Below are 17,591 nucleotides of genomic sequence, written 5' to 3'. Positions count from 1 at the left end.
AATGTATTTTTATTTATACAACAGAAGACTGTAGCTATATACGGAATACACTCTCTGAATTCAGTCATTTTTAAGTAATTGTATTTATCGAGCTGAATATTTTCTCCAATTGCCATTCTGTTCACAGTCATAGTTAAGAAAAATAGAAAATAGCCTCATTTATCAAATTAAAAGTACATTTTCAAAATGTATCAAAATGTATGTTCCAGGTATTAAACATACTTTTTTTTACCAAGTTCAAATGTTCTTTATTGGTCATAATAATCTAACCTTAAATGTCATGATTTCATTTGCTGGAAGCATAAAATCATAAAAATTAGTAGAAATTAATAGAAAAAAGCTATGTGTAGCTAATCTGTATAACGAGTTTCCCTTAATGATGGAGTTACTGAAATACATAACATTTTCAAAGAGGCTCTAATTTATTCTACACATTACAGGACTACATTAAAACACAGGAAGGAAAAAGTAAATATTCAGAACAGACTGCGGCAGGTAATCTACGTTCAGATAAAGTGTTTTATGTGTGAAAAGCTACATACTGATACCAGTAATCTGTGTTAAAATTTGAAGCATAAAAGGCTTTGGGGCTGAAATGTATCCTGTCAGAGAGGCTGCTGAAGTGTCCTTGAGCTATGTGGCTTAAGCAGCTTCACTACTTAGCGTAATAGCCGAGAGGCTTTTTCTCTCTCTAATGTATGGAGATGAGGTTTTCTCTCTGAGCTATTAACCGAGACGTAGTTTCTTTTCACACAATGCTGCTAAACACGAGCCTGGTCTCCTGCTGACTAGAATAGTTGAGTAAAATGAACAGCTGTGTGTACGTCCACGGCAGCAGCGATCTAAATCAAACACATTTTTTTCCAGCGGACAAATTTGTCTTTACATTTTCTTGCTGGAGAAGAAAAAAAACTATCCTCCCAACAGTGTAGTTGCTTTCAACCTCAGTATTTTTGTTTCAGTTGCTTCTATATTTCATACTCAAATCTTAAAATAAAGCAGATAAAAAAAAAGAGATTGCCACACACTGTTCCTGCCTCTGGGTCCCTATTTCCCCAGTTGGTCGTCCTGCAGCAGAGGTATGTGTTAATAATCATCCACCTACGGTTTGCTCATTAGCAGTGAGTCCTGTTCTCTGCGTGGGTCTTTTCATCTTCCTCAGAACGAACGACAACCTGAAGGAAAGCTTGCTATCCTCCTGCTGCACGTGGCAGTGAGAGAAATCAGGGACAGCGCTCGCAGATAGAAGGGTCTGTGTGGAGAAAATCCTGGTAGGTGATTCTGTATGGACTCACACCAGATGTCTAATATAAAGTATATTTGGCTCACACATCACCTGACAAAACAGATTCAAATATCAGTCTCTTTTATATTGGCAATCTATGATTTATCCAGGGAGTGATGGCCTACGTTTTTTTTTTTTTTTTAGTTATTTTTTTTTAATACCACATTTGAGTTTGAGCTCATGTTTTGAGAGACAAATGTGCACAAAACTATTCCCATATTCTTTTAGTGTCGAAAAGCTCAATTTTGCAATTGAGCTGTTATTAAGTCTGGTCACGCAATAGGACAATAAATATCATGGCGGCGATGGATGTAAATACTTACATAAGACACTCATATTTCAGCCATGGCGCAAGCACTCATCTACCAGAAAAGACATCTGCATCTTATTCAGTCATTGGAGCAGCAAACTCCTCATACTTGCGAGCAGCTACGAGGGCGCCGTTTTCGGGGAAATTGTACTTGACAATTTTACATAAGAGCTATGGATTCAACACTTTAAAATGAAGGCCTAGCTTTTGATGAAATGTGCGATGCTGTGAGAGCTCTGGTGGCACCAGCTACACATTGTCCAAGGAGGCCAGTGTGAACAAATAAGCTGCTATGTGTACACAAATTTCAATACTGTTGAAAAACCACCTCAACCTAGGGAAAAAACGTTTAAAAAAAAAACAAAAAAAACTTGAGTTTTTTCCCAAAATGCTATGTTGCCAGGAGGATTTCCATTAAGGAGATTTGTTTTTGGAATTTCAATTTGAGCAATTTTATGGTCAGTGGAAATGCAGCCAGTGAGATGTTTTCTAATTGGTCATACGGTGCTTACAGTAGAATTTCCCCTCCCTCACCTGTTGCTGGACAATGTCATCTAGAAATTCAGAATTTCTCAACGAACATTTCACAACATATTTTAAAGAAGAGCAAGATTTCCACACGTTACCAGAGAAACGAGAAATACCTAGGAAGATCTCAATTTAGCTGATTTTATACTGCAAACACAACATTCTTCAGAGCTGAAGATGTTATAAAGGTAAGATTATTTAGCATTAGCGTGGATTAAAGTTAAAGGTGTGCAGGACAATCGTTTATTCAGCCAGGCACAAAAGGGTGTTAGACTCAGAGTGGAGCAGTTTCTCCTTTTCATCCTTTTCAGAAGTTCAGTTATGACTACCGTGCAGCCGATTGAAGTTAAGTGTTTCAATGGGAAATACACCCTTAGTAATGCCAGCCACATTAATGTGAAACTATGTTTCACTGTAGAGCTGTGTAACACCTATTTCCATCTCTTTCTCTCTCACAAACACACATAAGGGAGAAGATTCCTGATAAATAATCAACGATAAATCATAGAAATGCTACTGTATAGTTACAATAAATAAACAGTTTAACAATCAAACACATCTCATGGCAAATCAGAGCTTCCTCTGCCCCCCTCTCCAGTATTGTGTTAATCGCAGCTGCTATTAACATGAAGCTGAACTTGAAAAAAAAAAAAAAAAAAAAAAAAAAACATAAACAAACAACTTGTGATATGGTTGACTACTCTGTTTTAAGTGTGGACATAAAACCAGTTTGAGAGCTTTGTCTTGTTTTAGTTGTTATATAGGGACACCTCTGTCTCAAGCAGGACTTAAGTGAATTTGTAGATTTTCTGTAATGTAGAGGGAGAAATATTTTTTGGAAACATGTTTTGTTTTATGATAAAGATTTCTTTGCTCAATTTCATGACAGTTCAATCTTCAATTTATCCCTGTATTAGACAAATAATTTCTACATAGTTATTTATAATTGTGAGAGAGGAATCGGAGCCGGCTAAAATCTGAATAGACAGGTCAGAGTGCTATAAAATCGGTGATCGAACAGCGGTGAAAAAGTCTCGTTTTGGTAGTTCTTTAAAGACACAAAGGCAACAATCTCTGAGACTCATCGTTCGACTGACTGTTAAACGCCAAGGAACTTAACTAGGCAAGTTCAATCTGTTATGTAATAAACATTACGCTACTTCACAAAAAGTAAAATGCATTTGAATAATGTTGTGAGTATTTATACTTATAGCTACTTTAGCAGGTATTTATTCCTGGTTAGGTGTGAAGTATGATCGCTGTGTAGAGCTGTTCTAAAAATCTTCCATCGTTCAAGAACAGTGTGCTAGCTCCCTCGTCTTTTAGTTTGTATTGACTTCAAATTTTGTCCCGACACTCAAGACGGATTTAGAATTTCTACATCAATTTTCCAGATATTCAAATGTGAGACTGAAGAAATATTATCAAAACACAAACTCGGGTTTCTGTCAGATACTATCAATGCACACTGCCTTTTCATATCTGTTTATCAAAATAACAACTATATATATATATATTTTTTATGCATATGCATAAAGAGTATGACATCACATTTTATCTCCATTTAAATTGTTTCAGTTTTGTTTAATACGATACTGTAAGCTATGTAGTATTTCCCCTAAACACTAGTCATTTCAGATAAAGATTAATATTAAATCAAAGCCTGGTGTGTGAATCTATGATTAGAATAGAAATTCACATGAATTCAACAATTGCATTATTGGAAAAAAAAAAAAAAAAAAGGGAATTTGTTTTGTTTTTTCTCATTGGTTCTTTTTAAACCTTTAGGTTGTTGAACCTAAAGGTTTGATATATGTGAAACATATAGGTTTCACATATATCAAACCTATATGTGAAAACAATGCAGTGAGTACCCTCATGATGAAATAGGGACACAAACATGAACTCTAAAAACAGACACACAAGACGTAAAATTGCAAACGTACGAACAATGACAAAAAAATAAAACTAAGAAAAAAAACTGCAGTGACCAAACCAGTTATTTCTTTTATTAGATAAATTATAAGTGTAATTGTCATCTCTGTATGCTTGGTTTCACTTCAAAATGTTGTTTAATTTCTATCTATTTCAGAACTTCTTGGTTTACTTTTTACAGATATCGTAGATGTATTTTTTTCTTGCTGTAAGTGGCCTTGGTATTATCCAGACATCTGAGACGGTAGAGTGTATGAGGCTGCTATTAGAATCGTCGTTCATCTAAGTATTAAAACATTTAGAATTGATTGCCGCTCTTTTATTATGCACACTTTTAGTTTTGCTACCTCCAAAAATGATTTTTTTTTTACAACATTAAAAACATATGTACTGACTTCAAAGACTGTTTTTGACTTATTGCATATTTTTATAGGCCATTTTTATTCTTTTATAAACTGAGCCTTCTGTCTTGTCAAGGATTAAATATACTTTTCCATAAATATGAAGAATCTTAATGGTGGCAAAGTATTAAAAATGTGTGTAAAAACAGAATAGATTATGAAAATGAAATAAAGAAAACAAAGCTAACAAGGTTCTGGATTCAATCCCAGCTGAATAAATATTCTACCTTTGACTTTCTACCATGCAATGGACTCTGTGCAAGATTCAATATTCCTCTTTTTTGTTAAGAAAACTGACATAAAATAATTTTTCCAAACATTACTTGATTTCTATTTTTATATTTTGCTTCCTTGTGTTCATCTCTGTACATATAAATTAATCTGCATATGGATCAAAAGTATAATTCAGCCTTCGTCGTCAAAAAACGACTGGCTGTTAATATCTACATACAACAGAAGATTGAAGCAAACCTAAAATATATACATTTTATTGAAAAAAGAAAAACTAAATGGCTGGCGGCCCTTGCTTGCTCTGAGGTCCTCTATACACACACCTGGTTCATCCAGTGTGAGGGAGTTTGAATGCCCGCCTGCTGTGCAGCGAGGTTTTGCTTGAAGCCTTTGCACCAGTTAAATTTAAAGCTTTTCAAAGACAAACTCCTCTATTCAGTGGAAATTAAATATTTGCAGCCCAGTTAAAAGTTCGGTTTTAAGCAGAAGAAAAGCAAGAGATTCTTTTCTTAACTTATTTTTATAAATTTCATAGGAAAACAACTTACTCTCTTTCAAAATCTATGATTTATATTTTGGTCCAAATGAGACTTGAATAGTTTTTTTTATGTTTTGTTTTTTCTTCATTTTAAACATAACTAAAGCAGAGGTGTTCTTTTCTTTTACTTGCCTCAGTTATTTTGTATAATGTTGAAATCAAATTAATTTCTAATTGTGTGGATTAAAGATAAACCACAGCTCCATTTGAAGTTTAAATATTAGGAAAAAAAGTGCTTAGAGCAGAAGTTAAAATAATTTCTTTTGGATTTGAATTTCATTGTTTGCCTGAACACTTTCTCTAAACATATTTTTTACAGTCACAAAAAGTTCTATTTAATGTCAAAGTCCAACCTTGGAAGATGATATTTAGTGAAGGAAATTTTCATGGCTTTGCTTCCAGATTTTTCTGCCCTTCTTTTCACAGTTTGCTATCGGACAACAATAAAAGCTTTAAAACGGAAGCATCTTCGTCCAGTCTACTCCTAATTCACAGTTTGTGGCAATGCAATGGTTTCACTTAAACTAACCACTGATTTCAGACCTGTGGAGATAAAACTACAAAATGAGTCCTTGTCTTCAGACACGTTATGAGTTTGTTTAAAAGAGAATCATCTTTCAAAGTTGCCGACTTCAAGCAGGAAAGGGAACGTATCCGCGGTCAGATATTCAAATGGACATTGTTCAAACAAGAGCAGTGAAGGAAAAGAGGGCATAAAATTTCATAGAGATAAAATCTAATGTGATTTTGCAGATATGACCTGAAGTGGGCCTGGCTCTCTCCACTGTGACTTTTGTAAACCGGAGAAGAAGCAGCTTCGCCCCAGGTTCTTGTAAGTATTTATTTACAAAGTTCCACACTTTTTCAGGTTTATTTTAGGCATAATAGAAACCTGAACATTTGAGTGAAAAAACGCCAATCTAGTTTAGGTCTTCTGATTTCCCTACATTTGAAACAATTCAATACCAAAACTAATTTACAATTCAGTGGTTTGGTAAATGGTCTTTTCACGTCTAATTAATATCTATGCAAAAGCTGGACTCTTTGGACTAGGCTTAATCTCGTAAAGTAATAGTAAAATAGATCACAGATTTTGCCCGATTACACATATATTTAATTCGTAAAATTCCCAAAAATTAGCGCCAATACTTGTTTGGTATCAAAATTAAGAACTTATTGTCCAATAAGAAAAAAGTAGAGGAATACGGTTCCATTTTTAATTTTGAATGAATGTAAATTCATTTCTGGAAAATGGGTTGGATAAAAATTTTTTAAATATAAATATTTCAATTAACATTTTAATAAGTCTGGAAAGTCAAACATTTACCATACTCAATTTTCTTATTCAGACATGGAAGTTAAAATAAATTCTATTTATTCCACTTTTTTAAGAACGTCTATAGGAACCTTATACTTTTGACATCACGTTTCAACTGAGTACTAAACTCTTTCGTTCGTTCCTGCAGTGGTGCTGAAACTGGACGTTTTCTTTACTCTGGCTCATGAACCTAAACTGAATGGAATAATGAAATGTATCAGGGGACTTTGGGCGGTGTGGGACATCAGCTGAACAAGTGACAAAAACAGATTTTCGTATCCAGGTGGAAAGATGCGGGGCAGGGGGGAATGAAAGTACACACACACAAAAAAGGCTGCTGGAATCACTCCATATGAAACGAAAACACTGGGGATACACATGAAGAGAGAGGATGTCCTCGGAGAACTCACAGAAGAAGACACGCTCACGTCACTAACGCCAAACACATGCGGCTGTGATCGTCGCTCGCGCGCGCAATCATCAAATGAGCAATTTCTGGATTAGTTCAAACATACACAGATATGTTTAAAGTTGTTTTGGGCAAACTTCTGCCTTCAGACGTACGAAAACACTTTAGTGGATGATTTAGCTTTAATTCAGAAGAGTGCAGAGTGCTAGTCTTACCCTCATTGCTGCTGGTTCCTGCGGCGCCCACAGCCCTGAGTGATATAGTCCACAGCAGTATCACAGCCAGCCCCGGATCTGAAGCCATGGTTGATCTCCCTCACACTCCGCCAGTCTCCCTCTTGCCTTTCTCCCCCTCTCTCCTCCGCTCCGTCTTCTTTCTGCTGCTCCTCCGTGTCCCAGAGTTGAAGAGAAAGCGCCGAGCAGAGTGTTTAGTGTGTGTCTGGCTGCGAGCTCATTGGAGTTGGGAGTTAGAACCTGCCTCCTCGGCTAGCTTCGGTCTGCCGGCTGCCTCGCGCGCGCGCGCACACACATACGTACACGGACTTTCGGCAAGCTGCCGGGGGGGCTGCGAGAGGGGAGGGTTAGCTCGTCCATTAGAGTCGCGTTAGCCAATCAGAGCCGCGCAGCACACTAAACACTCGCGTGTTCACCACACCTTCTCCATCCCACCTGCCTGGCCAACTCTGATTCTCTGTTTATCTCTCTGGGTCATGAGTTCGGCACGCTGCACCCCTCTCTGTTATTTACCCTCATTTGTCACTGGCTCTGGTCTCTCAAACACACACGCAGACACACGCAAACATACACACTCTCACCTAGCCGGTGGCAAATGACTGACTGTGGAATGAACCCAAAAACAGCATCATATCTGCAAGGCCAAATGGCATTGATCGGTTATCAGTGCTCCGCGCTGCATTCATATAGGAACCTGCGCTGTGTTCAGGTGTAGCACAGTGTGACTCAACATGCTGTTAAATATGTGTGTGTCTGTTTGATCTCTAGATCTATTCATCTACTGAACCGCAGATCAATGAACCTGTCCTGATCAATTGCTTTCTGCTGTCACACTCCACACAAACACCTTCACAGACCGCTGCAGTGGCAGCAGGATCACACAAATGGGCTTCATTACAGGAGGAAACTGAGATTTTTTTTCTGCCGTTACTGTAGCCGAAATCTGCATTTGACTAACGCGGTGCAAATGATGTTTACGGATGTAAAACTGCTCAAAGATGTTTCATAATATGGATCTAGACACGCTGCAGGAGGGACGATGCCGTCCCTCCTGCAGGGAGGCATGGATGTGAACCATGATCAGAACCATCAGATCATAGTTCTCCACAGAACTTTATCAACAGATGATGACATCCTCTTGATTTATTTCAAAATGTTACTTATTTAAAAGTATGCTTTATACTTAATTTGTGTATTGTTGATCTCATTCTTATTTATCTCTCGTTATGAATTATCATGTAATCATTTTAGTTCTAGAACAAGCATTACTAGTACATGTCTCAATGGCTGTATTATCAGTCAAAACAAACTATTTATTTATGTTCAACTATGCAAATAAACAACAAATACTTACAGTTCCAAGATTTATAACACAACTGTTTGCAAGTGTGAAGAAAATCAAGACTTCAAGTATATCTTTATATCTCGTACTGCTGCATATTTGTGATTTTATTTGTTTTTCTTAATATTACTATGACTTGTATTAATGATAAAAATAATAATACTTTTAACGGGCAGCAATACTACCCACTTCTGCCACTGGAGAAGTTGGTAGTATTGTTGCCTTGTAGCAAGATCAGGGGTGAAAGTAAGGGGGTACGGCAGGGTACTGTACCCCTAAAAGATTTAGCGGGGGTACGCAGTACCTGCAAGAGAGGAGCGGCTGTCTGCTGTAAAAAAACATCAACGGGTTCACTGTGCAGCCGTGAGTTCACCCACTAATCAGCCGTGACTGATCAGTTTTTCAAGAACAATCTAAAACACACTTAATCAGTTAATAAATAACTTTTTTCCCATTTCATATTATTTCTGAACTGTTCGTGCTTTGCTAGAGTAGAGGTGCGATATGTCGATCGCGGAAGGTTTTGAGTCGATCTCAGCATTAGGTGACAAACTGAACGCAGCCAGGATGCTGAGAGCAGCACGTCCTCCCCTGGCTCCTTATCAAAACGTTCATAACTTTATTAAAGAACAACAAAACGTGCTCAAATTAATGACCCAACAACAATATCTCAGTAATTGTTTCAACAAGGTGTTGCGCAATTCTGTACTTTTCGGTTCCATTACTAGAGCAGGAGTTTAAAATTAACTAATAAACCTCCGCTGTGTTCAGGGAGCTCTTATTAACGATAGCAAAATAAATATCAAGCCTGAAAACCTGATATCGTAACGGACTAAATGTCATGTTTTTAGTAATCTATGGTCGGCTTGTGGAGCGCAGGCGGTTGCCATGGCAATGGGTGTGCTTAAATGACAGAGAGAGAGACGGAGAGTAAAAAGGTGCAAGTGGTTTAGAGTTGATCACCTGTTCGGGTTGTTTTACCTTCGATGTGGCTCATCACAGCCGCTGTAGTTTCTGAACGTTCAATAAACGACAAATTTGGACTAATTACCTCGTTCTTTGTGAGAATACGTCATTTACAACAAACATCAAACACGGTAAATATGTTTCATTAAGTATTTAACAAACAAATGGCTTATACTGAGATAATTATGTGGAATTAAATTGTCTAATATAAAAAAAATAGTTTGGTGCTGTCCTCAGACTCTGAGAGGCTTTTCCTTTGTCAAACAAATTTGTTTCGCGTCTTTAGTGGAAATATTAATGTTGATGAGACTTTCTCCAAAATAATAACCTTTTTCAACCTTTATAGCTCCACTGTTGAAAATGAGGCTCTAACATTCACAAATGACAGTGAAATAAAATCCAGTCCAACATCTGGTTTGAGGTGATTCCTCTGGAACATGTTGGAGGAAAAATATCCCAACTTCAGAAGATGAGCTTTAACCTAACAGAGCTCTGTGGTTCCTCCTATCAGTATGAGAGTCAGGGTGAGGAGGCGCCATGTTAGGAAGAGAAGTGGAAGCTGCAGGATCTTCAGAACAAACAGGTCATGATGCTGGGCTACTGATTATCCCTGGACACAGGATCAATAGAACCAGTTTAAAACCTAAATGTTCAGAATTTAGGTCTCATGGCATCTCAAGGTGTCAACATTGCAGCCAGTGGGCTGAAGGAAATTCGGCTTTATTTTGTAGCAATTCAAGAGGTACGCAGCTTTTATCACTTCACAAAAATTTAATCAGCACAGAAACTCCAAAGCACACAAAGAAGCAATGTATATATATGTAATGTTTTTTGGTCATTTTTTTTTTCTCATAGTACCCCCAAGAATTTAAAACTACTTTAACCCCTGAGCAAGACGGTCATGGGTTCAAATCCCAGCATGGTGTCTTTCAGCATGAAGTTAAGCATGTTCTCCCAGTGCATGCATGGGTTCTCTCTGGGTATACTCTGGGGTCCTCCCATAGTCCAGAAACCTAGCTGTTAGGTTAACTGGTCTCTCTGAATTGCCATTAGGTATAAGGGATGTATTTGACTGTTTGTCCTATATTTTTCTGATGGGTTATTTTTCTTTGATGGATTGACAACGTTTCTAGGTTGTACTCTGCTCCTAGTCCAATGATCTCTGGAGATAGGCACCATCTTCCCCAATGATTGCTTCTCTCTCAACATGTTTCTGTGATCTAACATGTATAGACTCAGTGTTAGTGATGTTTGTCCAGAGGTCTTCCAGCTAGCTGAGTCTTCAACCGAGCAGTATGGACCTTCAGCTTTGGGATGTAGAAGGAACTGTAGCAACTCCTCTATAGTTGTGGTGAAGCAGCTTTTGCTGCGACCATGGCTTGATTTGCGGACATCCTCATCCATTACCCGATACAGGAATATTGAGTGTGAAAGTACATGCAGCTTCATGAAGGAGAGAGAGGTTAGTTAAAATGAGCGTCAAGCCCAAACTGAGGCAGAGTCATGTGTGCCAAACTCCTGCTTCCCCCACCATATCCTCCCCCACGGGGTTGGACACACAGGGGGTTTCTGTGTGACCTTATAATGGCTCCTCCACAGAATCTACAGAGTTATTCCTGTGTGCAAGTCAAAGACTTCGGCAAGGAAGCCACCGACCAGTTGAAGCAGAGGGAGCTGTGTTGTATTCAGTCAAAAGCAGTTATGCTCTGTTGATGTTTTATTCCTTATCTGCAATGTATTCATGTGTGAGGCTCTGTTTCTTTACCACTAGGCTGCACTGTCAGTCTGCCAGTCTAATAGGCTGTGAGGACAACAACACCGTTATATTCACCCTGATGCTGCAGTCTTCCAGGAACAGACGAGGGGAGAAGAGAAAGAAGGGTGCTCTCTGAACCTTTAACATCATCAACACCCCAAAAACCAACCAAGCAAAAACAGAGAAAAAAACCAAAAGAAATCCCTGACTTCTGTCACCATGTCATGACTACGAGGATTTATGAAAGGGAAAAAAAGACGCTTTGTGATAGGAAAACGGGGCAAGAGTCTGAGCGTAAGAAAGATGTTTTCAAACCAGAGCAAAAATGTTGCAGTGATCCTTTTGATATGTGGCCCAGAGAATTTTCACCAGGCTTTTTCTGAGACTGAGAGCTTTACTGTAGTGAAGCAGAAAATACTTACAAAAGTACCAACATCCCTTGTGCACACACAAACCTTAAGGTTGGTGTTGGCATGTTTGTTACAACACACCTCAATGTATTTCTTTACTATTTTATTTGATTGACCACAACAGAGGAGTACACAATAGAGAAAGGAAATGTACATGGTTAGCATTTTTTTCACTCAAACTAAAAAGACTAATACAATTTTTAAAACATAAACTTGAGTCCCTTCACCCCATACTTTGTAGGACCACCTTTCGCAGCAGCTGCAAGTTCTTTTGGGTACATTTGTTCCACCTTATCAGTGTGTGATAGCTTGGAGGTCTGTCAATCAATGCCACCCAACGATAGGAGGAAGGAGGCAACTACCATTACTCAACCAACACACACACACCACCATTCCAGTGTACCCGCAAGAAGAAATGGATACAAACAATGCATGAATTAATGTTTTGGGCTGCAGTCTAATACAATGGACAACCACCTATTCATGGTTCAGTATTTACTAGAGGTGTGCCGATCGATCGGTCACCGATCATAATCGGCCGATTTTCGTGAAAAAGTGCATGATCGGTGATCGGCGATCATTGGCTCTTGTTGCCGATACCGATCACCTGCATCTCATTTTGCAGCCTGCTTGTGCAGCTGGTCTCCTCTTTCCTTCACTCTGCGCAAACGCGCACCAACAAATCATTAGCGATGTGGAACTATAACGCACTGAGTGAATGGGGAAGTTTGCGTGTTGCGGCGGAAAATTTAAGCACTTCAAAATGCATCAACACAACGAAGCTAATATGACATAAAAACAATGTCATACTTGACGGAGTTTGGCTACATCGAGGCTCAGTGCAGTAAAAAAGACATGGAGGATCAGATAGCAGGTAAAGCAGTGCGCAGCTACAAACACTCACCCGGATTAGCATGACGGTCAGAAAGCTAAACAAATAACCCGCAAAATCATTTAAGTCTTTGAGCTGCGATGTAAGACGCTGGTTCTGCTGTCGCTGTTGAGCCGCTGCTACGCGCTACAGGTAGCAGCTACCATCTATTTCACAGACGGAGCGCCGCTTCTGCTCCACCTGGTAGTGACTCTCACACCGAACCTCTGCTTAAAACTGCAGCATCTAACTTAAAAAAATACATTTTACATCCACATTAAAACTTTCGCTGTCCTAACATGAGAGAGATAATCTCTAAAAAAATAAGCGATCTCCTCCCTGCTCTGCATAATTACTCCGCTCAGTCAGAAACAGCCACTCAGAGCTAGCAGTAATCAGCTAGCTGCCATGCTATCAGGAAGTTTTCATTCAGTAACTCTGGATTGTTTATTGTAATGGAACCTGTATTTGCCTTTGAATGTTAAGTTTTATATTTTAATTTTTTTGGCAATGTTGAGAGGTTTTATTTTGGCTCTTTGCATTATTTAGCCTCTTCAGAGCCTTCATATGTTACCAGTCTGTTAAAGATAGTATTACTGATAGCAGTACAATTTGCAGAATGCCTGTTTTGTTTAGTTTTCTTCTTGGAAAAAGTTATTAAAAACAAGTTTTTTTCTAAATTAAGGGGAATTCATGGTTCCTATTTCCACATAATGTAACCGGTAGTGTTTATGATAAAAAAAATAATAATAATATGTGAATTATGTGATCGGTATCGGTGATCAGCCCTCATGGGTGATCGGTATCGGTATCAGCAGGAAAAAACCTGATCGACACATCTCTAGTATTTACATCTTCATCTATTTCCTGATTTTTCTGTGGAACATATTTTTATGAAGCATATGTAGAGTATACACCAGAAGGTGAAACTGGGAAAGCCAGGCACGATGCTACTTGAAATGCAATTGGCTGCTTTGCAAGCCAGGAACAGTAGGAATACTGTTGATATTCATTGGCACTCATTGGATGTACTTGCAGTTAAAGTTAAAAAATGTTATGTGTTTTAAGATTTATTAGATGGGAAGTCAACTGATTCCTCTCTGGACTTTCATTAGGAACATCAGGGCAGGTGGTCCAGGTTCAAGCAGTGACCAATTCCAGACTGTGCAATGATCTAACATTCAGATCTTAGTTATATACCTTAGAACTAGATTGCAGAACTAGAAAGCATTAGTTCCAAAGTTACTTCCTGTCTTAAATAGATACATCATAGCATAATCCATGGTATGACATAAGCGGTGGGTTGATGTTAGATATATACTGCACTGATCAACTTCATTATCAATGTACATTGTCTGGGCACTGTATAGAAAAATATTCACTGAAGGAGCCATCTTATCTTTGTGACTGCTGGTGTGCTGGGGCAAAGACAGATAAACCGCCCAGTTATCTGCTGAAGTTTTACCCAGTCAGATTTCTCTGACCCACTGAGTTTCACATATTCCTGTCCGCTTTAAATGGGACTTAGAAAAGTGTTCATACTCTTCTACAGGCATTCAGATCATCTTCTGAATTATTGTTCTACCTCAACATTCCAAGAGTGGAGATAAGAAAGACAATTTAGGTTAGCTTCTGTGGTAGTTCCATATTAAGTTAAATATGATATTTGAATTTTTAAAATACAAACTTTTGAAGATGATGCCAAGTACTTGTGAGTGGTTCTGGTCTCCAAACTCCCACAAATACCAGGGATCCACTGTGAAGGGTGAAAAAGTGCCAGCGCTGTGATTCTTTTCGCAAGTTACTGTTTCTCCACAGTCATAGTGATTCATATTATATTCATGGTTTCCCTGCATGGGGATCAATTCCTTTTCATCAACTTGGCATCCCAGTTTATCAGTCCCATGTCTCATTTGTGTAAAGAGGAAGCGGTAAACAAAATAACAAAGGATAAGTCACAAACATCAGGCTGAAGCTTGTAAATCTCATGGGTAAGCAACCTGACAAGAAGTTTTAACACAAAGTGAAAAGGTGACAACATTGTGGAGGTCATTTGGGTCTTTCACAACAACTGAAGCAGTTTGTCGAGGAAAAGTATTTTTTTTTTTTTGTATGGATGCTTTATTACACACCATCCACACACACGCACACACATCTCAAGCTTATTAAAATGGTTCCCCATGGCTCTCTGCTCCTGCAGCAAGTATTTGATAACCCTTCTTTCAGTACACAATATATACATCCAACAAAAGCTTCACAGTTTCAGCAACACAGTGTGCGCCCCAGCGCATGTGTACACAAGAGCCCTCGAGCCAGAAACCTTAATAAATCCACCCGGGTTAGCCCGGGAGGTCCGTGGGCCGAACTTGGCATTAAAACCTTAAGGTTTGTGTCTGCATGTGTGACAGTACGTTTGGGCAGGACTGTATGCTGGGGAGTAGACAGATGGTGGGGGTCAGTGTGTGCTGCATGTTGTGGGGCTTGCTGGTGTGTGTTGGCTAAATATAGCTCCAAAGAAACAGAGCTGCTCAGAATCCGGTCACTGACTCTGCTGCCACCATCGTCTCACTTCCCGGGTCAGTTCAGCTCTACTTGTTTCACCTCTGTGGAACTGAGACGTTTCAAACCGTACAAGTTTATTTTAGATTATGTTCATTTTTATGGCTAAAACTGACTCACTATAAAATGACAGGAAAGCAGATATTCTAACAAATGTTGTAAAGTATAAGTTAAGGTGGCAGCAACTTTTAGTTTGTCTTGGTTACTTGGATACAGTATTTCGATTACAGATTTTTTTTTTGTGACACCTGAATGTTTTATATTAGTTGTGTCTAAAGTTTTTGTCCCGAGGATCACATTGTTAAATGAAACATTACTTTATCAAAAATGCTTTTACCTTCACTTCTCCTTTGCGCTGTGTTCTGGTTGGTTGAACTCATATCCAACTGTTGCTCTTTATTTAGTCTTAAACTAATCTTAATTCATTGAAAGCTAATTTGGTCTCCTCTCAAAATCTTCAGTGCAAACCTCCGTCTCACTAAGCATACACATTCATACTGGACTTGTGTTTATTCTTACATATTTTGGCGAGTAATTCACAACATATTCTGGTGCAAACTAATCTCAATCAGCTGAAAGCTAATTCAGTCTCATTGTCAAATTCTTATTAAATCAACCTGGTTATCATGTTGTTGAGTATTAGTTTTATTCTTAGTTGTTTTATTAATTTATTTTTGTTTTTGGTGGTTTATTAGTTTTCATTATTCTTTAAGTTTTACTTAGTTGAGTGTTATCTCTGTGTTGATTAAACTGGAGAGTTCAGTTATTTTTGGAGAGAAGTTGTTCATGTTTATTCTACGTACGTTCACAGCTCTGCTTCTCAAGCTGGTCAGTGCTGAACTTACATCCTTCATCTATTGTATATAAAGCAGATATTCATAAGCAAAGGGTGACAAAGCCATTTTTAAGGTTAACTAGTGAGCAAAGCAGGGCGAGCCTTTATTTACTACTGAAGAAAGCGTGGCCCAGTCAGGTTTCAGAGCTCATCACAGCACCAAGACAGCAGTGGTGAAAGTCGCCATTGATTTTCCTCACTGCCTCAGATAATAGTTATATCTGTACTGTTAGATCTCAGTGCTGCTTTTGATACAGTCGATCACAGTATTCCTGTACAATGCACCACCTGAAGTCACTGCTGACATTAACTTTCTGTTCTGTCACTTTTTATCTCTTCACAGAAGTTATACCTGGTGTTCTGTGACACCTTCCTGAAGGGGGCCATCCACTGAGCTGCCGCTGTCAATACTTTCATGTTCTTGTTCCATAAATGATACTTGGCCCTGTGTCTCTGTGTTGAGCCTTCTCTCCTCGACAAGTAAAGGAGCTGTGTTATGAGTGATGTTCATATATTTAATACTGGCTCAGAGGTTATGTGTTTAGTTGTGTTTCTCTTCAACAGCAACAACAAAATATAGTAATGGAATTACAGCTGACATTACCCCTTTACTTTTTGTTTGACATAGAAAGTGCTACTGGAGGGTACTTCTAAGTTTTTTCCTTTTTGTGTGTGTACGCGCGCGTGTGTGTGTATGCGTGTGCGTGTGTGTGTGTGCGTGTGCATGTGTGTATGTATCTGCTCTGTCTTCTCAAACCCCCAGTCAGTGGCAGCAGATGGCCGCTCACACCTGAACCAGGTTCTGCTGGAAGTGTTTTTCTGTTAAAGGAGAGCTCTCCGTTCTGCTGCCCCCCATGTGTGATCAGTTTAAGGCAGGAGTGTCCAAAGTTGGTTCTGGAGGGCCGGCATCCTGCATGTTTTAGTTCTCTCCCTGGTGGCAGTAACAACATTTTCAATATGTCAATGTTCTTCTAACGAGCCATCATTTGATCCAGGTGTGTTAAACCAGGGAGAGAACTAAAACATGCAGGATGCCGGCCCTCCAGGACCCACTTTGGACACCACTAGTTTAAGGAATTGTGACACAGTTAATGACACCATTCAGTCGACCTTTCCCTGACTTTACAGGTTTGTTCAGGAGGAGAGATTGCTGCAAAATCAGTGACTCCAGGCAGTCAGGAGAGCATCTATAAAAGCTGTTACCAATTAAAGAATAAAGTCAACTTGACTGTACTATATATAGATATATTACAGTTGATAATAGCTGTATCTTCAACATATTTTCAAATAATTATGTCACTGAGGATGTAACTGTGACAATCATTTGTGTACATAATAAATGAAAGAGGTAACAAGACACAGCCCTGGTGAGTCCCGCTGGAGAAGAAGAGGACACCAGAGAGGAACACATTTACTTTCACTAGACCTAACAGAGAGTGACAATAATTGTAATGAATTCCTTTTCATGCTTAAAAAGCCTTCAATGTGAGTACAAACACTTCCACAAAGCAACGAGTGCTAACATTCCTCCACAGAGACGTAACACAGCCAATTCGAGTTAATGCAAAGACCTGAAGGCAGCTATTGCACCTGGGTGTGTAATGACCAGTTATTAGTTTTAGGGAGGACTTGATCTTTTTTAAACAACCATGTTGGTTAGTATA

At 38.7% G+C, this 17,591-nt stretch overlaps 1 protein-coding gene across 4 annotated transcripts in view; it reads right to left on the bottom strand.

The window, feature by feature from the left end:
• epha8 (eph receptor A8) overlaps window positions 1-7,726 on the bottom strand; it is a 132,833-nt gene extending 125,107 nt beyond the window's left edge. For 3 of the 4 annotated variants that reach the window (XM_008410260.3, XM_008410261.3, XM_008410262.3), the window contains exon 1: window positions 7,171-7,726. In XM_008410260.3, the coding sequence (XP_008408482.1) occupies window positions 7,171-7,258 (88 nt within the window). In that variant the 5' untranslated portion in view covers window positions 7,259-7,726. The remainder of the gene's footprint in view (window positions 1-7,170) is intronic. The other variant, XM_008410263.3, reaches the window with a different exon arrangement.
• Between the last annotated feature and the right edge of the window lie 9,865 nt (window positions 7,727-17,591).

This window comes from Poecilia reticulata, chromosome 5 (genome assembly GCF_904066995.2).
Source record: "Poecilia reticulata chromosome 5, P_reticulata-male-v2, whole genome shotgun sequence".
NCBI lineage: Eukaryota > Metazoa > Chordata > Actinopteri > Cyprinodontiformes > Poeciliidae > Poecilia > Poecilia reticulata.
The sequence above is the reverse complement of the archived record's forward strand: the minus strand, read 5'-3'. Positions and strand labels throughout refer to the sequence as shown.